This window comes from Rhamphochromis sp. 'chilingali', assembly GCF_963969265.1.
Source record: "Rhamphochromis sp. 'chilingali' genome assembly, chromosome: 16".
In the NCBI taxonomy this organism is placed as follows: domain Eukaryota; kingdom Metazoa; phylum Chordata; class Actinopteri; order Cichliformes; family Cichlidae; genus Rhamphochromis; species Rhamphochromis sp. 'chilingali'.
The window spans coordinates 17,674,525-17,696,029 of record NC_137943.1 but is presented as its reverse complement, the minus strand read 5'-3'; the positions used below and the strand labels follow the sequence as shown (position 1 = coordinate 17,696,029).

General features: G+C 40.8%; 1 protein-coding gene across 4 annotated transcripts; it reads left to right on the top strand.

Annotated features, from left to right (window-relative positions):
• Window positions 1-377: 377 nt before the first annotated feature.
• Window positions 378-20,819, top strand: gigyf2 (GRB10 interacting GYF protein 2). Of its 4 annotated transcripts, none has more exons than XM_080907552.1 (29): window positions 378-481; window positions 2,291-2,342; window positions 2,513-2,678; window positions 2,869-2,964; window positions 3,153-3,261; window positions 6,498-6,603; window positions 6,706-6,746; window positions 6,845-6,877; window positions 7,023-7,199; window positions 7,630-7,841; window positions 7,989-8,136; window positions 8,918-9,157; window positions 9,253-9,425; window positions 10,855-11,011; window positions 11,113-11,279; window positions 11,641-11,735; window positions 12,497-12,625; window positions 12,734-12,864; window positions 12,951-13,051; window positions 13,217-13,357; window positions 14,073-14,231; window positions 14,315-14,563; window positions 14,647-14,769; window positions 15,795-16,034; window positions 16,965-17,170; window positions 17,322-17,473; window positions 17,575-17,774; window positions 19,769-19,910; window positions 19,994-20,819. In XM_080907552.1, exons 2-29 carry the CDS (start codon window positions 2,305-2,307, stop codon window positions 20,059-20,061), a joined length of 3,999 nt encoding a protein of 1,332 aa, XP_080763678.1. In that variant the 5' UTR covers window positions 378-481; window positions 2,291-2,304; the 3' UTR covers window positions 20,062-20,819. The 4 variants fall into 4 exon arrangements, with proteins under 4 accessions (XP_080763678.1, XP_080763677.1, XP_080763676.1 ...); XM_080907551.1 differs by having other exon boundaries at window positions 7,986-8,136; XM_080907550.1 differs by having other exon boundaries at window positions 7,986-8,136; window positions 11,638-11,735.
• The last annotated feature ends 686 nt before the right edge of the window (window positions 20,820-21,505 follow it).

The window sequence follows — 21,505 nt, the reverse complement described above, 5'->3', positions numbered from 1 at the left end:
TATTTTCCTATCATTCTACAAATTAATAAAGAAAACAGAAATCAAAATGTTAAGGGCTGTTTTAATGGCATTTATAGTATTCCAGTACAGTTGTATTTATTTATGGCAGTAGTCTATACAATTATTGCTGTACAGTGAGCCATTTATACATGTTTCGTATATGGTGTTACATATGCAAAGTTTGCATTATACTGAGTTTACTGGCTTATTGCGGAGAGGCCCGTGTCACGTCCTTTTCTCAAGGTTTTTAAGGGATAAATACAAAGTTCACTTTATTTAAAATTAACATTATGAGCCAGAACATTACCACAGGCTGCTACTGTGTGTAGCAGTCAGCAAATCTGTCCTCGGCATTCGGGTTTATATATCTGCTGTCATGTGACCTGCGCTCAGCCATCTTGTGGAAAACGAAGAGAGAGAGAGAGCCCAGAGAGAGCCACACAGCTCGTATACAAACCTTGTGCTGTCAGAACAAGCGGAGGTAAGACAGCCAAAGTTTGACACACTAGCGAGGAAAAAATCATTCGCGTTAGGTAGCCGCCACGTCAGGGGGGCAAATTGCGAGGATCTGGGGCGCTTGGGGTTGTTGGTTCTACCACCATGTTTACTTGGCCTTGCAGCACCGGGCCCCAGTGCCTCCGTGTGCGGGCCGTTTTGACAAGGAAAGGTAGTCGTCGATCTAGGCTGCTCGGGAGGCCGCGTGGAGCTAGTTGGCTAACCCGTTAGCATGCTAGCTATAAGCATTGGTGATTGGATGGGAGGGGGGGATTAACTTATTCCGGAGCAGTGTTACACAGTTTATGTGAATTATAAGCTTTACCTACTCTCTTGTGATAAACTAAAACAGTGTCAGTACACGCGTCTGCCTTTACTTGTCACACATATACGATAGCTAGGTTGGGATTAAACGTTGCTGGCTAATTAGTTAGCTAGCACGCTGGGATAACCACCGTTGGCCATCGTCTTTCTGGATAGCAAAAAATACTCTGCACCAGGCAGTAAAGCGCTTCTTTAACTACAATTCTGCCGCCACCTTTCCGCACGTCTATAACCCCACTATGAGCATTTAACAGTCGCAAAACATGCTGGATAATGACAGTCACGAATGTGCAGTGAATGCTTTAAATATCCACGTTAGGTGTTTACAGGACTTGCTAGTTTGCTGCGTTGGCTAACGCAGTGCTGGCAGCTGAGGGTGATTTGCTGAACCTTCCTCAGTGACCATCACAGCGAGCATTGCAAAGCCAGCTTTAACATTATTCAGCAACATTAACTTCACTTAGTACGTAATCAAGGCTGGAGTTTAACGATGGACTCGGTGACTTTCCCGAAAACTTTACAGGAGTTTAACGCTCACTCGTATTTTGTACCATTTAAGCTGCTTAACAAAATTTTAACGGTACATTGACTTCATAAAACTGATAAGTTATATTGCTGTGTACAGATTACGCGTTAATAATTTCAAACACGCCGTATCGTTATATAAAGCCGGCCAATCAAAGGTCTAGCTTTAAAGTGTGCCTAAACTCACAGAAGAGACACCACAAATATCGCAAGCCCCCCTCCGGTTGCTGTATTTATTGCTGTAACTACCAACTTACACGTGGCTTATTCAGGCTTCCATATGGTCAAGGCTATTGTAAGTCTGCTGTCGCCTTTTGTGCCTGATGTTTGAGGAAGGCCTGTGCCTTAGATCTGTGCTTCCAGGTTAAGGGTGAAGGGAACGTCTTGGTAGTAGGGACACTAGCATAAACAAACAACTAATGATGCTGGCATAACATGATTATTTTGGGGAGAGTTGTTTTTGCTGAAAGAAAGTCCATCTCAGTCGTCAATTACAGGTGTCTGCCACAGCCTCCTTGCGGGCTGAGAGATGTCCTAAAATAGCTTTAGCACATTGAAATTGTACACTGGTTGTGTGCTTGTGGGATGGGCTACATAGCCTGAGGAGTTGAAATGCATTAAAGCCAGGGACAAACCCCTAATGTGTTTGACATGCCTGAGTTTTAGTTTTCAAGATTTTCAGCAATTAAAGTAAAAACTGTATATACAGGTGCAGACCAGTACTGCAGTTCCCCTGTCTGTTTATGCCACATGCAATTTTGGAATACCCATTTATATTTCCAAGTCAAGACATGCACACATCCAATTTTGAATGGATGCAGTAACACTTATAAGCAGTATTAGGCTGCATGACTGTCTATGTGTTCTTTTTTGCTGTTGTTTTTTTGGGGGGCGGGGATGGCAGATGTTTGGCACTAATCCTTTACCTCCATTTCCACATTTGCAGAACTTCAAGGGAGAATGGCCGAAACCCAGACACTTAACTTTGGACCAGAATGGTAATTGAACTGGCGTGATTTAATAATTGGTGTGGATGAAGTGATTTTTAGGTTGTGAAACTGGTTTTCTGCGTGGGCCTAGTGCAGGTTTTCTCGTTCATGTTGAGACCTGTTGCTTGATTGATGTTTCTCTGTCCGTTATGTTTTTACTGCTTTGTCTCTGTCTGCAGGCTGCGTGCCCTGTCTGGAGGAGGAGGCAGCAGTGGTGGTGGTGGTGGTGGAAGTAGCAATGCTATTGCCTCTCCACCCCTCTCACCTGCATTGCCAAAGTATAAACTTGCAGAATATCGCTACGGGAGAGAAGAAATGTTAGCACTTTATGTAAAGGATAACAAGGTGGGTACGTCCGTAACGTCAGCGTTAGATGTTGACGCAAGATCGTAGCCATTGGGATTTTCATACAAAGTGTGTGACTGCCAAGATTGAATTTCATCCCCCATATTTTGTTGTGCTATAATAGTCTTTGAAAATTGAATGAAATGTATCTTAATTGTGAAAACTCGTACTGTGCGTTTGTGTTGTCCAGATCCCTATAGACCTACACGATAAGGAGTTTCTGCCCATATTGCAAGAGGAGCCCCTGCCACCTCTGGCACTCGTGTCTTTTACAGAGGAGGAACAGGTATCAACCAGATCAGAACAATGACATTAATGTCAAGCTGGCGTGAGGCCAATTGCAATATTATTATTTTAATGGCATATGCATTGTATTTACTAATTTAGCTTTATAATACAGAGCGGATACAAAGACAAGAGCTCAGACTTGGCTTCCCCTCCGTTTGCTCCCCTCCCTTCTGTTTGTATTTGCAGAGAAATTTTTCCATGTCTGTAAACAGTGCAGCTGTACTTCGGCTCACAGGGCGTGGAGGTGGGCTGATAGCAGGGGCACCAAGAGGCCGAAGTACTTCAAGGGGTAGAGGTAAGAATGTATCTAAGCTCATGAATACATGAGTAAGTTGTGTTTCCTTTTATAATTTCAAGGAGAAGTAATATGTTGGATCTAATCTCTAGACAGACAGGTTTAATTCTTTGTTGGAGAAATGAGGCTGTGTTCTTCCAACAAGAGTGTTTTGAGCTACCACTGCTTTGTTACCAAATGCAGTGGTCTAGGGCTGCTCAATTAATCGAATTTTAATCACGATTACGATCTGGGCTTTCAACGATCATTAAAAATGACTGAGCCGATTATTAGCCCCTCCCTAATTTATCCGCGACACCTTAAAGGCCGGTCCGTGAAAATATTGTCGGGCATAAACCGGTCCGTGGCGCAAAAAAGGTTGGAGACCGCTGATTAAGAGGACCCGAGGGAAGCTCGGAAAGCTAAGCAGAAGTTATTTGGAGAGTGACTGCCGTTGGTTGAAAAGAGAGTTTAAAAAAAAAAAAACTTCAGTGGTGTTGCACACTATTTTATATTATTTTTTTAAAGTCATTGTTAACCCTTTAAAGCCGGTCAGAGCAGCACGCTCCGTTTTGCGTAACTATTTTTAAATCCCTGTAGAACCTGAACCGTGTAAGCTAGCGCAATAATTTGTTTTGCATATGAAACCGGAGGAGTTGTACTTACATCTGATGCCATCAGCTTGTCCTCGGTCACGGTTTCGTTCCACATATAGCTTTGCAAAAATTGCATAAAAAGCGCTTGCAGGAACAAAAACATAATATTCCAGAAACACGCTTTGCCGTTCCTATCAGCTGTTCGTAACACTTCCCACAGTGAAATGATGCACCTGCTGTTTTCTTTGCAAATTTGCATCATAGGATTGTTTTTTGTTTTTCCTGCAGTATATAAAAATTGCTGTATCTCCAAAATAAAACTATGAAGACACTCAAAATAAATATCCTGTGGTGGGAAACTATTTTTTGCAACTTTATTGTATTTAAAGTTTTGAGGGATAAGCCTCTTAAATTTCTCCAAGTAGAAATATATGTAAACAAAACAAAAGCGATTTTCAATTTTTTTGTAGTTTATTGCACTTTTTTGCAATTTATGTAGTTACTATGGACTTAATGCATACATATTATTAAAATATGGGCTATAACAGTTGTATTGATGTATAGCAACTTGAAATGCTCCCACAAATGGCACTACAACATGTAAAAAAAAAAATATAAGCTCTGGTGGACTTGGTTCTATAGTAGGTCTTAAAGGGTTAAATAAATATCGTCAAATAATCGTGATCTCAATTTCAGTGAAAATAATCGTGATTATCATTTTTGCCATAATCGAGCAGCCCTACAGTGGTCTGATTGGTCAGATCGGTTTATTTGGAGCTGAAAAACTGAGCTTGGTTCAAAAAATAAATCCTGCAAATTTGTCCAGGGAAGTTAAAGGCCTTTAGATGCCAGTCCAGAAGCTCCCACACGTTTAATCAGTGAATCAGTATAGAAATGTTTTGTCACAAGATAAAAGTGATCCCTCTTGACAACTTTTTATTTGATTTCCCTCTATAAAATAAAGGAAGTAACAGAACCAAGTGCCCCCACAGTATAACAGACACATCTGTGTGTAGTTGATGTGTGTATGCAGTTTCAGGAAAGTCATGACAACTGGATACAGTTAAAGTGCCTTTAAAACAGCCTGGCAGTGTGTCCAGAGTTTGAGACAGTATAGTGTAATACTAGTATCCCGTAGGTGATGTGCTTACTCAGCAAAATGTTGCCTCGCACTGATGTGCCCTAAAGGTGGAAGATTGTCTCTGAAAGCAGACGGACGTTTGTTTAGGCGTAGTCACGATGCAGATCTATTAAAAAAATGAGTATTTTCTCACACCAGAGTAAAATAAATTACTGTTAGTCAGCCTTGGAGCAAAGGATATACATTCTGCCTTCTGCTGAGCATAAAGTGTTCATCTGTGAATCCCAGATTATTCCAAAGGAAATTTGTAAAATTTCCTGGTGTAAACCGTTGACTGGAGAGGTGGGTGTTGCTGGTAATTCTCAGCTTTCCATCTACATGGCTTTTCACAAAATCAGTCTACCTCTTCTTTCGCTCATCATTCTTGGAAATTGTAAATAATAAGATGAGGCATTTACATAATGATGGCATGGCTTGCTTGCAAACTGTAGGCTGCAATAAGGATCGGTGTAATATTTCAAGATTCTTGCATGCTAATGCACTCCAGTAAAGTTGCAGTGTTAGACAGAGGTCATGTTAAGTGTGTGGCAACAGTATGTCACTATGATTTCACATTGACCTTTGACTTAGTTCAAAGACTTAACCTTTTATCTGTAATAATTTTCTAAAATATAACGTGTTAAGAAACAAACGTCTTTTATAGAAACTGCTATGTTACCAGCTACCAGAGTTTGGTCTTGAAATTCAGATTATTTATTTACATTTTTTTTTTAAACAATTTAAGGCCCTGATGTCTGGACTGTTGATCTTTTGCTGTCGACATGTTCAGTTTTACATACACAGTGTGGGCGAGGTTAAATATTAATCAGAAATAGCTATTAATATTCATAAACAAAAGAACTGTTTTTACTGGCATTGGTCATGTCAGGTATACTTTTCCTGAACTAATACTTTAAAGTTTGATCAAGAGGTCACGCTATAGCTATATAGATAGGCAGTTTAATTATAAATAGAAAGTTAGTCAGTGACACAAAAAAGTCTGAAAGTAAGTTATTGTTCTTCACTAGAAGCAGTCAGTGCGCCCCAGGGTGGCTGTGGCTACAATGTAGCTTGCCATCACCAGTGTGTGAATGGGTGGATGACTGGTTGTGTAAAGCGCTTTGGGGTCCGTAGGGACTAGTAAAGCGCTATACAAATACAGGCCATTTACTATGGCAGTAAAACATTGCAGAATACTTCATCAGCCAAACTGATTTGTCCTTGTTCAAGGGTGTTGTCTGTGAGTCATGAGAGAAAAGATTCAATTAAAAATCTCAGGAGCTGCTTTCTTGTACACCTCTGGATAAAAATGTGAATGGAGAGTACACCATCATGATTCAGCAGATTTGGGTTTATGGACCATGGTAGAACTCCTGCTGATGAATATAATGCTGAATGCAAATAATTTGCAAGAGGAGTTGCTGGAGTATCTTAGCGGCATTTGTTCCTTTATAACCGTGTTAAATATCCCAACCAAAGGAAAGCCTGTGGAATATGATTATGAGCAACTGAATCTCATTAGTGTTTGTGATTGTTTTCAGGTCGGGGCAGAGGAGATGGAGGGTTTTACCAAAGAAGTTTTGACGATGTGGAAGGTTTTGGTCGTGGAGTAAGGGAGATGCATCGCTCCCAAAGCTGGGAAGAAAGGTATTAAAATGTTCATCTTTTTCTGTCAAAGCTTGAAGTTTTTTTTCTTCCTTTTGGCATAACAGTCATAACTTTATATAATGACTTTCTTTCTATCAATAGGGGAGATAGAAGGTTTGAAAAACCAGGTCGAAAAGACCCAGGTTGGTGTCACATTTTGCTCCTCAAATAATCAATATGTGGTGATCTTTTGGGGCGAATGAACTTAGCTTATCTATTTGTTGCTTTGTTTTTGTGACAGATGCTGCTCCAGGACATTTTCAGATCAATCACAGTAAGTGTGTTTATGCAAGTTGAACTTTTGACCAATAGGAAGTTGAGATTTTTGAAGAATGTCGATGAGGCATGAGTTTGGTAACACAAATTATGATCTCATTGTCAATATAATCGTTATTTACCTTTCACTCCATCGTTTTCAGTGCGAGGTAATTATGAGGACGGTGGAGCAGGACTCCCGAGGAAGCACGACTTCACGCGTTCAGAAAGTGAGAACTGGCGTACTTCTCGTGATGATCAGAATGGTGAGGATGATGAGGGGGGTTGGCGCCCGGCAGGTTCTCGGCGGGACAATGACCGGTGGTGCCCCCCAAGCCCAGGTGGGCACTGCACAGTCCACGTTACCGATACATTTATCAGAGATAAATGTATTTGTGGTGACTGCCACTGCCTGTTTGAGAAAAAAGTTTTTTGTTTCACAGCCAAACTGCTGGTTGGTTTTTGGTATTCATGATAGCGCACAAAGTTGAATTCAGTTGAATTCTCCAGCTCCACCTCTTTCTGTATCATGGGCGTTTTGTTAGCTTGGCTGTCAGTAATTTACTGCTTCTATAAAGTACCAGCCAACAAAGCGTGCTTAGAGTGAGATGAGTGATTCTTCACCATTGATTCTTTATTTTAAACTGCATTTCACTTGCACAGGCAAATGTATTACTGCTGAACATCTGCATGAAGTTAAAGTATATCATGAGTAAAATGGTTTTCTCATTATTTTCCAATGTTTTTTTTGTATTTATTTTGTCTCTCCAGATGGGCCTCGGTCAGCAGGGTGGCGGGAACACCCAGACCAGCGTCGCCGTTTCCCATTTGATGCAAGAGAAGACGAGCGTGGCTACAGGAGGCCAAGGTCAGGCAGTGGCAGCCTTGAAGATGAGAGGGACAGCCTGCCAGAGTGGTGTCTGGAGGATGCAGACGAGGAGGCGGGCACCTTTGACTCATCGGGGGCATTTCTCTCACTCAAGGTGATTTCAGGCAGAAACCATTATACTGATAAATGGAAAGACTTGACTATCCTGAACTGGCTTCAAAACGCTGATGGCTTTAAGGGATATGTGTGCCAAATTTTCAAAAGTGTTTTTTTTTTTTTTCTTTTCCCTTCATAATAGCAGAAAGCCTCCAAGGAGCCGATCTTGGAAGAGGCAGAGATTGAATTCAAACCCTTGGAAGTGTGTGAAGAGGGCCTGGAGGACGAAGACTGCCAACCCAAGGAGACCAAAGAGACAGAAACCGAGGCCAAAAGAGAAGCTGACCGAAAAGGTCAGTCACGGTTTTTACATAGAAGTACATCTAAATAGACTGTAAGACTCACAGTTTTGTAAGCACTTTGGAAATGAAAGTCTTTTTTATGAAGCGCACAAAAAGACTGGGCTGTTTCACTTTTGGGAAATGGCATTCCCCGAAGCCAAGCTCAGCCTTCAGGGTGATGGCGGTCTCTTACTGTATGAACTTCAATGTACAGAAGGGGGGAAAAAAAATCTCTTATAGTTCGAACATTTTGTCTGCAGTTTCCAGAACCAGATTTTAGTGTGAGTGCTGCAGTATGACCAGTAACATAAGATTCCAGAAAAATACTTGTCATCAGTCAGATTTCAGTGATTTATAAGGTCTTGCAGTATGAGCCTAGCATTAGTGGACGAGCATGTTGACTGGAAACTGGTTGAGATGTACTAATGCAAAAATTTCATATACATCCCAGCAGTTGCTTAGATTAATATACTTTCAGTCAAAGTATTGTCTGTAAGGAGAAATTGTGGGAGTCTTTCAGCCACAGTCTCAAGGACACTAAAAAACACAATGGATTGCGCTGCAGATGCTGGCCTGTTTTGTGCTTCAACCATTTTTCTAAAATAAAATGATGGCTGTTTAAAGGCGTGATTCAAACATGACAAAAGAATGTGGAAAATTATGTGGATGTGATACAATATCAACTAATCACTGTTGACACAACGCACACATTTTAATACACATTTTTTAATATTACAAAACCTAATTATTATTTATGACAATTTCATATTGTGATTTGTAATTTTTACTTTAGAGTTGGCTAGAGTACCAGAGGAGGCCCCACCTGTTCCTCCAACTGTCTCAGAGCCCCATTCTCCTGCTCAGTCTTTGTCCCCAAACCTGCCTAGCAGGACAGAAGACCCTGAGAGGCCAGCTGAGCGACAGCCACCCCTGGAACTCCCCCCAGAGCCCTGCAAAGTCCCTGTGCATGTACCCATGTCTAATAGCATACTGGAATCTCTTCCTATGACCCACATTTCTACCACCCTTACAGGTGGGACTTTTATGCAGTTTCACTGTAAATATTACTTATTTTTTCTGCATGTGCCAAAAATACAAACATTTTGTTTTTTGTTTTTTTCCATACAGAAGTTTCTGCTCCATCACCTACTCTCCATATACCACAGCAAAAGCCCATAGAGGTTTCTGTGCCAATGAGCAATCCTTTACCATTTCCTTCAAATATAATGTCACCTTTTGGCAGGCCCAACACTGTGTCACATGACACTGATGAAGACGAGGGATTAAAACACTTTGAACAGGTAATTATGTAAACTTTTATCATGAAGGTGTGTCAGCAGGACTGTGGTCATCAACCAGAAATCCACAGTCATGAGATCAGTTATAATCTTGTTGCTAAAGGAGAAACTATATCAAGAATATTATAATACCAGACATTTGACTAATTTCATTAACCCTCTGGGGTCTATGGACGCGCCGGTGCGTCAAATTCACATAACCAATTTAAGACGACGCAGCAACCCAAAGTCTCCATTTCAACTTGGGTCAAAAGTGTGGACTTCAAACTATATACCAGTTTTTAAATTGTGTCGATGGGCCACGTAGAACCAGAGTTATGAAGAGTTTTTTTCTGAACAAAACAGTGGTGTTTACGGCAGGAAGAAACGGTAAAAACAGCGTTTTCTAAGGACAGCGCTACCAAACACGCTCCGCTTGTGAGTGAAAAAAGAAAAATCACCCCTTCCCTATTGGTGTTAAAGCGTACCATGCTAGTCAATCAAAAAAAAAAAGATATGGTAACATGTGGCACTTGGTTGTTTAGGAAGAGAGGGAAGTTTTAGGAGTGGCACTGGCAAGAGAAAGCGGGTGAGCGAAAGAAAGAGACAGAGCAAGTTTTCATATGTGAGACATTAGTGACGTTAATAGTGTTTGGAGGCTATAGTTAGTGTGTTGTGTAGTCATTGTTTTGTTTTGTGTGTCAGTTATACTGCTAAATGTCACAGTTGATCCAAAGAAGCCACAAATGGCAGATTCCAGTGTAAATGCTGTCTCCACATGGAAGAGAGGACTGATACCCCTCCTGTTGTCAGACCTGCAGGGTTTAGGCCTGTGGAATTCTGTCTTATAGTGGATAGAAACTTTGGAGTTGCATAAATAATTTGCGTGCCTTCTTATTTGATGTTGCACACCTGATTGTTCTGTAAATAGTTTTAAATGGTTATATAAAAAACACCTGAGACCTTGGCTGCATTTTTAGGTAAATAGTACCATATAACTTTGTCGTTTGCAGAACTTGTGCATAATTTTTAGAAATTTGCCATTTCTATTTGCATTTCAAGTTATGAAAATGATTCGTTAAGCATATTTGTGGTTTGTACAGTAAAAAATAACTTTTTTCTATTCAGATAATTAATTTTTTTGTCTTGATTTAGATCAATTGTACTAATATAGTATGTCAAAATATTGATACCAAACAATGCAAGATAAAAGGTTTTTGAAGGCGAAATATAGGTAAAATCAAAAGTAATCAAAAACGGCCAATTATTCCCTGGACCCCAGAGGGATAATGATCAGGTTTTTAAAAGCAACTCTTTGCTCAGAAAGAAGCTGTTATGTTTTGGGGTTTTTTTTAATCATCTGAGACAAGGCAGTCTTTTGTGTCAGTTTTGATTTGGCTTAGGAGTAATTTTAATGCCTTTCTTTAAAAAAAACAAAAAAAATCCTTTCCAGGAGGCGGAAAAGATGGTAGCGTACCTACAGGACAGTGGGGTGGATGATGACAGACTTGCAGCAAAGACTTCAGAGAAGCCCAAGCCTGCAGGCCTGCCCCTGACCCATGAAGCTGCTCTCAAGTGGTTTTACAAAGACCCCCAGGGGGAGATACAGGGTAAGCCTGGACTTCATCTGGTCAGAGTGTAGCTTAGATTGTAGTTTTGTCTTAAAAACAGACTCCTGAATGTTTTCTGCTGTCTTTTTGTGCTCCTTTAGGTCCATTCAGTAACCATGAGATGACAGAGTGGTTTCAGGCTGGGTACTTCACAATGAACCTTTTGGTCAAAAGAGGGTGTGATGAAGTATTTCAGCCTCTGGGAGAGATCGTGAAGATCTGGGGCAGGGTACCATTTACTCCAGGTTCTGCACCTCCACCTCTACAGGTAAGGATCCTGCAAAGTGTTCTCCATTTGATTCTTAAATGTGGAGGGACTGTTTTTCAAATCAGAAGTAGAATCAGTACTACCTTTTATCCTGTAGGTGGTGTAGTAGTCCCTTTTTAAAATAGAAGGGTGTGTATAGAAACGCAAGGAAACCTCCTTGTATTATCTTTTAAAGCACAATATAACATGAACTCTTTTCGCCTCTCACCTAGTGAGAGGCAACAGTTCAAGCCTTCCTGTGATGCTGAATTAGATGGGCAGCTAGAAAGAGAGATCGGAAGCTTTTTAATGCTTTGCTTTTTCTCCAACTTGATTTAAAAACATGATTTTTATTGTAATTCTTTTTTCTTATGTTTTGAAGGGAGATGGGGATCAAGAGAGGTTGAAGAGGCACCAGGAGCTCACTGCTCTTAACCTTTACCAGTTACAGCAGTTCCAATATCAATACCTCCTCAGGTATGCCAGGCTCAGATTTAACACTACATCAGCAAATTCACACAGCTCACTTTGAAGCAACAAATTGGCAAATTGGTTTACATATGAAGTATTACTGCCCAAGACCTGCAGACAGACTGTGGTGTGTAAAACTGGTAGAGTTCCCGTTTAAGTTGAGACATTATTGCTTATTTATTCTTGCTTTCTGTGCAACAATAACTTATTTCGATTAAAAATACTAGTTTTATTGACTCAACACTTCATCAAACATTGAGTTGGTTTAAAAAAAAGTTCCACTTTAGCTAGTGAGGACAAGAAGATTTATGGCTGCAGTGAAGGACATGAGAGGGTGTGGTGTGACAGAAGAGGATGCTAAAGATAGGGTCAGATGATCTGCTGCGGCGACCCCTAAAGGGAGCAGCTGAAAGAAGAAGCAGCTGGTCCAATATTGATTTGACACAATGCATAAATATCAGCATCTGACTTTGTTGAATGTCATCTTATTTATCAATAACTGCCTTGCTTGATGGAACTGTGAACTGTCCACATTATTTGTGGTTTTATTTACCAAAAAAAGGTTTATGGAATGCTTTTAATGCCAAGAGAAACAGGAGCTCCCAGACAAAACCTGCAACACAGCAGGGAGAACAGGCAAACTCCACATGAAAGGGTTGAAAGTGTTCAAACCCATGCTGCTTTTGCTTTGATTCCACACTACGAAACCCCCAGCCACTATACTGCTTTTTTTCCTAATCACTATCTACCCATCTTCCTCCATTTAGGCAGCAGTATGCTCAGGCCCTGGCCCAGCAGAAAGCTGCAGCTCTTAGCTCAGCTCCTCTTCAGCAGCAGCAGCAGCACCAACAGCAGATCAACCTGCTTCAACAGCAATACCAGGCTCTTAAGATAAGGTTGATAGCATCATTATTATCATAAGTATTTCAGTGTTTAAAAATGTTACCTCTAGAGACATCAAGGGAAACTGAATCCATTAATGTGTTTGCTTTATATTACTGTAGAGCATCTGAGAGCCTCCTACCTCCTGTTACCCGATCTCTGTCTGTACAAGACTCTGGTTCTGTGTGGGAAATGCAGAACCCGTCTACTCAGGCTTCCTGCACAACTAACCTCCAACAAGCTTCTCAGAGCAGTGAGTTTCTTACTTTAGTATCTTGAAGTGATGGAAATGTGTTTTTGTGGCAAGTGTAATGTATAAAATTGAATCATTTTCAACAGCGTGGGATAGCAGCAGTGTATGGGATTTACCCATAGACTCCATGGCACAGGCTCCAACTATTGAGCAGATGCAACAGTTTGAGAAGGCAAAGAATGCAAAGGTGATTAAAAATCTTGGTCTACGAGTGTTTTACAGTGTCTCTACTAACCTCTAAAGATCTCAGAAGTTTGGAATACAGCAATAGAAGTCTGAAATGTCCGACTATTATTTTGAGATCACGTTTCTGTGAACAATGCCTTAAGTTCATTATTTTTCTTTGTGTCAGCTGGAGCTTGAGAGGCGTGAGGCAGAAATGAGAGCTAAAAGGGAGGAAGAGGAAAGGAAACGGTTGGAGGATGCCCTGAGAGCTCGACAGGAGGAGGAACGGAAACGTTTGGAAGAAGAGGAGCTTGCACGGCAGAAACAGGTGGAACGCTTTCATAGAAGCACTTAAAAATGGAATGAGTACATGTCTTAGTGGCACTGGGCAAAAGACAATCTTTGAGGTTTTCTTATTCACACAGTGTAAGAGGGGGCAGACTCTTCTGCACCTCCGGCCTCTCATTTCTGTCTTTTAAATAAATTCTAACCAATGAAGGGAGTCTTAGGTCAGTACTGTAAAGAGTGAAAAATTCACATGGGCAGCAAAATTCAATGTTAAAGTGGGTTGAGCAGACTTTTTACCCATGAAGCTAGAAATGCGGAATTGACTTTTACTGTATAGAGGGAAAGACGTTTTCCCTCTAGATTTCTGCCTGTTGAAGCTGTAAAGTAGAACCCATTTCCTGATCGTTTTTTTTGTAGTAGAGACAAAAAACAAAACAAAGGGCAGTATTGATGTATCAGGTGCTTTATACAGATACAGTATGTCAGAGTTGCATTGTAACGTAAAAAAGGTGGCACCAGCTAGTTTGTAAGCAGTGTCGCTTGGAATTTGCTAAGCATTCATTGCTTAGCAAATTCTTAGTAATATTGTTTACAGACTAGCTGTAATCAGGCTTTATTCATGTTGCGTTCCAATGACAACAACCACTGGGTAGTCAAAAAAAAAGATATCAGTTGGGTTTTTATGTTTTGGAGTCACCCTTTGATTTGTTCATTTGGTGTGAGGCTTGAACTGACACAACATTGTGAATTTTGAGGAGGAGGCACTAAGACGGCAAAGGGAACAGGAAGAAGCACATCGGAGACAAAAGGAGGAAGAGGAAAGAATGGCACAGGAGGAAGCTCTTCGAAGATTAGAAGAACGGCGGAGGGAAGAGGAGGAGAGAAAGAAGCGAGAAGAGTTCCTACGCAAACAGGTAAGGGTACAAAATCGTGTCTAATAATTCCTCTTCTTGAACCCAGCACTGAGCTTATTGAGTTTTTGTATCTGCTTCACCAGGAAGAGGAGCGCAGAAAGCAGGAGGAACTGGAAGCATTGCGGAGGCGTGAGGAAGAGAAGCGAGCAGAGGAAGAGGTGGCAGCTGCTGCAGTGGCAGCTGCCCTGGCCCAACAACAGGAAGAGCAAAAGAGGAGAGACCAGGAGGCCCAAAGACAGCAGGAGCTGCAGAGACAGAGACAACAGCAACAAGAGGCCCTCAGGAGGCTGCAACAACAGCAGCAGCAACAGCAGCAGCTTGCACAAATGAAGGTATAAACATAACCCTTATTTATTAAAAATACAGAGTACGAGATGACTTTAAAGTTTACAAAATGCCTTATCCTGGTCCACAGCTTCCATCCTCATCAAAGTGGGGCCAGCAGTCACCAAACACTATAAACCAGACTCAGAATGCCCTGTCATTGGCTGAGATCCAGAAATTGGAGGAAGAGAGAGAACGACAGGCGCGGGACGAGGTAAGAAGAGTGGACCAGTTTAATTTTCAGTGAACTGCTGCTGTTATGTGCTTTTCAAAAGTGTAACCTGTCTGTATACACTATATAAATTTTTTCATACACTGAATTGCCAAAAGTATTCACTCACCCATCCAAATCATTGAATTAACATGTTCCAGTCATTTCTATGGCCTCAGGTGTATAAAATCAGGCACCTAGGCATCACCAAGTGCAAGGCAAAGCATCAGATGTAGTGGTGTAAAGCATGCTGTCACTGGACTAGAGCAGTGGAGATGTGTTCTCTGGAGTGATGAATCCCGCTTCTCCATCTTTCAATCTGATGGATGAGTCTGGGTTTGGTGGTTGCTATGAGAACAATGCTTATCTGACTACATTGTGCCAAGTGTAAAATTAGTGGAGGGGGATTATGGTGTGGGGTTGTTTTTCAGGGTTGGGCTTGGCCACTTAGTTGCAGTGAAAGGAACTTTGAATGCTTCAGCATACCAAGACATTTTGGGCAACTTCATGCTTGCAACTTTGTGAGAACACTTTGTGGATGACCCCTTCCTGTTCCGACAAGACCTTCCACCAGTGCAAAAAGTAAAGGTCCATAAAGACATGGATAAGCAACTTTGGCGTCGAAGAACTTCACTGGCCTGCACAGAATTCTGACCTCAACCCAAGAGAGAACACCTTTGGGATGAATTCGAGCAGAGTTTGCAAGCCAGGCCCTCTCATCCAACAAGCCAGTCTGACATCACCAATGCTCTTCCGAAAAAAAAAATGGTGCAAAATTCCCATAAACACTGCTAAACTTGTGGAATATCTTGCCAGAAGAGTTGAAGCTGTTTTACCTACAAAGGGTGGGCCAACATCATATCAAACCATATGAATTAAGAATGGGACATCGCTCAAGTTTGTACGTGTGTGAATACTTTTAGCAATAATGGTCTGTCATCAGTGCTTTGTTTCTTGTTATTGAGATGCTGTTTCTATATATGTGTGTATGTGTTTATATGTATATTAATACTGTGTTCACTTCACAGCATCGACGTCAGCAGCAAGAGATCCTTAAGCTACAGCAACAGCAGGCCCTGCAGCAGGCTCAGCAGCCTCATGCCAAGTTGTCAGGTTGGGGTAACATGGCCAAACAGCCAGTTGCCACCAAGTCTTTGCTGGAGATTCAGAGGGAGGAAGCCCAGCAGATGAAACAGCGGAAGGAGCAGCAGCAACAGCAGCAACAACATCCTATTGTTGCCCCACAAACGCGCACTCAAAACAGAACTGTATGTGACACAAACAATAACAAAAGATATTGTTGACTGAAACAGAATAAGAGCTTCGTAGAAAAGCAGAGCTGTTTATGAGTCGTTAGTGGAGTCAGCATTTTAAGGCAGAATATCATTAATAACATCCAAAATATTGACAAATGAAATTTTCGTTTAAATCCCAGGAGGAGTTCACAAAATTGTGATTTGATTGTTTTTTTTGTTTTTAAATTAGTGATTTTACAAATCTGCTGTTTTATGCCTCTGCACGAGCAACAGCTGTGATCAGAGGTATACCTCAGATGTTTCTTCAGATTTGGCACAGATGTTTACTTGAAACCAGAGATGAACTGATTAAAAATTGATGGTCGGTTTAAGCAACAGCTGAAGAATTCAGAAGCCAGTCGGGTGAAACTTTAATTCGTTCTTTTGACTAATGTGTTCAATCATCTGTGGCATCATTATGATCTGCAGAAACACTTTCCTGGCTGTAATGTAGAATGTCTTTCTTTGTCCCTCCCTCCCTCCCTATTCGAGGCACTTTAACCACAAGGCAGTAATTGTTGTTCTTCTGGTTTTACGTTTCACTTCTGCTAAAAGGAATTCCAGCAACTACACCAGTTATGATGAATCGGCAAATCCGCAGATTTTCAGAATCAGCAGATCTTCGCATAATCTGTTTGTTTTCTTACTTTGTAACCAAATATTTGCAACTCATCCTTGTTCTGACTTTAAACTTGTGAAGTTTTACACTTTTATTTCTTAAGAAATCAATCTGTTTGGGTTCTTGAACTGATAGATGGACAAAACTATCACATCAGTCAATTTCTTTGGAAACTTTAAGTTGTCTTTTACCATTTTTAGGCATTTTATATACCAACTAATGTACTGATATCTCATGAATGTAATGGGCCAATTAACCTGAGACGTGTCTGGCTCTCTTCACAGACTTCTCTGAGTAACTCTGTGTGGGGGTCTGTTAACACCAGCAGCAGCAGCAGTAACTGGAGCTCAGACTCCAGCAGCATCTGGGGTGACACCCACAACTCAAATATGGGTTTCTGGGATGAGGCTGTGAAAGAAGTTGTCCAGCAACCTCAACAGACCCGAAAAGGCAACGCGCAGAAGAACAATAAAGGCAACGCCAACCTCAGGTATTTATTTAGAGTGACAAAACTTTACAAACCCTCTTAGTCACGGGCTGTGATGAATAGCATGATTTGCAGCGTGAGGGATATGATGAGTAACACGCAGATCTTAGTGACTTACTTTGTCTTCCTCTTTCATTTGTTTGTGCACATGAAGTAACTCTTTGAGTGGGCGAGCCAATAAGAAGGTGGAGGAGGAGGAGAAGCTGCTAAAGTTGTTTCAAGGTGTCAACAAGAGTCAACAGGACACGTTCATGCAATGGTGTGAGCAGACTCTGCACACCCTCAACACGGCCAACAACCTGGATGGTGAGTCTTTAAATATGATTTACTAAGTCATCCCACCAGGAACTATTAATGGGCCCTTTCTGGAAGCCAAACACAAATATTCTCCTCCTCCTCTCTGCCAGTTCCTACGTTTGCATCTTTCCTCAAAGAAGTGGACTCTCCGTACGAGGTGCACGACTACATCAGGGCCTACCTGGGGGACACTCCCGAGGCCAAGGACTTTGCCAAGCAGTTCCTAGAACGTCGTGCCAAACAGAACGCTAACCAACAGAAACAGGCACCACAGAAACAACAGCAAGCCCTCAAGCAGCAGCAGCAGCAGGTGAGCAGGACTTACAAGAACAAGGGTTGTTACACCAATTGTCACTTCCTTATATGACTTGTAATGAGGTGAAAGTGATGTTTCACTTCACTATGTGGCTTTTCTGGCTGTATGCAAAAACTAAAACTGTTGCATCACCCTTTAGATGACCCCAGAAAGATGCCATCTATAACAATGTTTTTTTTTTAATCAGCTAATTTATAAATCTTAAGTCATAGCAAGTGCCGACATGGCACTTCTTTTTTCTTTCTTTTTTTAGCCTGCTCTTTTTAAATAATAGAAAAAGAGATTGTCGAAAAGGTGAATTTTATCACTACATCAATGTTATGAAGGATTAATCCATGTTGCTTTTACTAAAACATGAAGGCCACCTTTCGTCTATGTTGTCTGTAGTCAGAGCAGCACTGCACCTTTTGTTTGTATAAAACCTGACACGCGAATGAAAATCATTTTTGTTTATTGGAAGAATAATCTGAGTGTAGTGGTTTCTTTGAACTGTAAACACAGTGGGCACTCTCACATTGTTTTCCACCACATTACCACAAATGAGGGAGGCAGAATATTAGGAACACTTTTAAATGCAATGCAGTCCAGAACACCAACACCTCCCAATGTCACATCAATATTGCGCATTAATAGTGTTGTTTACAATGGCACTAAAAACTCAGTGTCATAATTTTGTAAAAGTGGAATTTATGTCAAAGTGCTTGATCATATTAACAGGTTTGGTTCTTCTACCATCAGGGTTGGGCTGATTTTAGTAAGTTGTGTTTTTTATTAAAAGGTAAAATACAATTTAGTTTATCAAATAGCCAAAACATCAGAGAATTCAGTTAAATATGTGAAGCCTTGACTGTATGATCATGCTTACATACAGTCACTCCTCCAAAGCAAACTCCCATTAATTGAAAAGTTTGATAGCTCATATTTATATAAAAAATATATATATTTGTGGATTAAAGTGGACTGAGTGTAGTATATCATAGTTTTACTTTTAAGATGTTATTTTTGAGCATCCAGGATTTTAATCATACTATAATCTGTAAAATTACACTTATGAAGCTCATGCAACACTATGTTGTGGTGACAGATGTGTTACTTTGACACCTTTGTCTGTTTAACACACCTTTGAGCTGGCCTCTTTCTAAGTAGTGAAGAAAAGTGGGGCATCCATTCAGTGAACACATGTCTTTTGGCTATATTTAGAAAATGCAAGGCTTTCAGTGAACTTTTTAAAGCTAACTGAACAATCATCAGGTGTCTGGCTTGTCCCAGCTGTGCAGTCAGATTGTCTGTCGGTAATGTTGCTTTCAATTTTCTTGATATTTATTTATAATCACATCTGTCAACCCTGGATATTTATTATTTGGTGATTTGTATATATTGTGCTATTCCTTATATCTTAACATATTGTATTGTTAAATAGTCTAGTGTGTTTTTGTTAATGTTACTGTACTGGAGCAACTGTAACCTACATAATTTCCTTAGGGATTAATAAAGTATGCTGATTCTGATGATAAAAGTAGTTGGGGTAGAATTACAGGAGTAGTTTGTTCCTTGATCAGAAGGTGGCGCTGATGGAAACAATTATATGTAACAAAGGGCAAACTGAGCTGTACATGACACCATTACACCTTCCGTCACCCAAGTTTATTGTTTCAATTACAGTAGGTTGCATCAGTAGCCTCGTGTGTTTAATGTCTTCAGGTGGAAACTTTGACATGAGGAAAAAAATAAATAAAAGGTGCATTTTTTTGTTTTGTTTTTTTTTTAGGCTCTGCTATTTAGCACCTCAGTTCGTTTGTGACAGTTTTAACGCTGTCACTGGTGGCAGTTCCTATTATTTCACACTTCATTTCCCTCCACAGTGAATTCGAAGCATTAATGTTAGCTCTGGTTTCATCATTATGTTCAGCGATATCTAGTGGGACTGCGTTGAGCCTTTTCTCTGAGAGCTGAGCCGTCTTTTAAGTGCAAGTTTCTCTCTTTCCAAGGATTCTGTCTGGGGTGGAACAGGATCTTCATCAGTTTACCAGTCCAACCATACGAGTGGGCAGCAGCAGCGCTTTGAGACAGTCACCTCAGGGAAGAAGAAAAAGAAGCAGAAGATGGTCCGGGCAGACCCCAGCCTACTAGGTTAGGACAAACATCCATCTGAAAAATGATTACTTTTTTTATGTTTCATGTGCTAATTGAGTTGTTTCTTTTTACATTTTCAGGTTTTTCTGTGAATGCGTCATCTGAGAGATTGAATATGGGAGAGATTGAAACTTTGGAGGACTTTTAAGGGACTGCAGCCAAGCAAACCCCCCCCACCCCCACTGACTGTATCCAATTTGAACAGCAGCTGCTTTACCCAAACCCCCAACTGCTTCCTCGACTTTCACCCTTTATTTTTCTGTTTCCCTTTTATCAGGAGTACACTGGCCATTGAGGCAGAGCGTATTTTTCTGGTGCAAATGGACCTTTGATCTAAAAGTTTAACCCTAAAGAGAAACAGACTGGAGCAAACAGTCGAGGGATACCCCCAACCAAGTGAGCAAGGAAGTCAAACTAATGGAGAGTCTGCTGATTTGCTGACATCTCTTCAGCTGCTTCATCCAAAATTAACAAATTTAAAATTTGGCCTAAACTGTATCTCATTGTTTTGTTTTGTTTTCTATATATATTTTGAAGTGTGGATACATGAATGGGGTAGCTTGGGAAAGATTGGAGATTATATCCATTGTTTTTTGTTTTTATTTATTGAGTTCCCCCCTACACTTTAGTTCCCCACCCCCCTTCCTCCCCTCCTCCCTCTTTTTGGCTGGGTGTTCATGGATAATGACAGCAAAGTAGAGCCCAAGGATTCGTGCCCACTTATGTCCTGTTTTAAGGACAAGTTCAAAAGTTCCAAGTAGTTATCTATTTCTTGTAAAATACTAGGCTGTTTAAAGAATAAACTTTCAATTCTGCATCTGTATTATAATATATGAAAATGATCTGCTGGAGTCATACTTTTTTATTGCAGTATGAAATAATAAAACAGTCTGTGTGGGCTGTTCACACCTGTGTCTGAACCATTCAGAAAAACTGCAAAATATGTGTGTAACTGATTTTTTACGATTAACCCGGTCACACTGCAGGAAACCACATTTTAGACATCCTGTTCGTGAAAAGCTCGAAATGTGTGCATGGAAATTTCATCAGTGCCAGGTGATTAAGAGGGTCTATTAATGAAATTAAATTTAGGAACCATGGGACAAGTTAATTATCTATGCATTTAGCCATGTAGACAAGGCCAAGATGACCTGCTGGTGTTTAAGTATAAGAAGGGAGAAGAAAGATGACTACGCGCCAGAGAGAGAAAATAACAGCTGAGGCTGTAGCATACACTGACTTGCCACAGTGTTTGGTACAGTTGTTCAACTGTTCATTAATACAATCACATATACCACATGGACAAGGTCAAGATGATGGGGAATTAGTGTGACTTGCACAACTGTGAACATGACACGATTGTTGATGCAGACAGGCCGGTCTAAGTATTTCAGAAACTACTGATCATCTGGGATTTTCCCATACATCCATCTCTGGGATTAACTGGGAATGATCTGAAAAAGACAAAAGAAAGCGTGACTTCGGTAACTCAAACAACCAAGAAGAGCATGCACAAAATAACCTTGAAGGAGATGGGCTACAGGTTGGATGTTTCGAGCAGCAGAAGACCACACCAGGTGGCGTTACAAAAG

Excerpts from the sequence above, each read along its gene's own strand:
- gigyf2 (XM_080907550.1), top strand. The coding sequence starts at position 2,305 with ATGGCCGAAACCCAGACACTTAACTTTGGACCAGAATG. Across the intron at positions 2,679-2,868 it reads TTTATGTAAAGGATAACAAG|ATCCCTATAGACCTACACGA; the intron begins GTGGGTACGTCC and ends TGTGTTGTCCAG. Across the intron at positions 12,626-12,733 it reads TACCAGGCTCTTAAGATAAG|AGCATCTGAGAGCCTCCTAC; the intron begins GTTGATAGCATC and ends ATATTACTGTAG.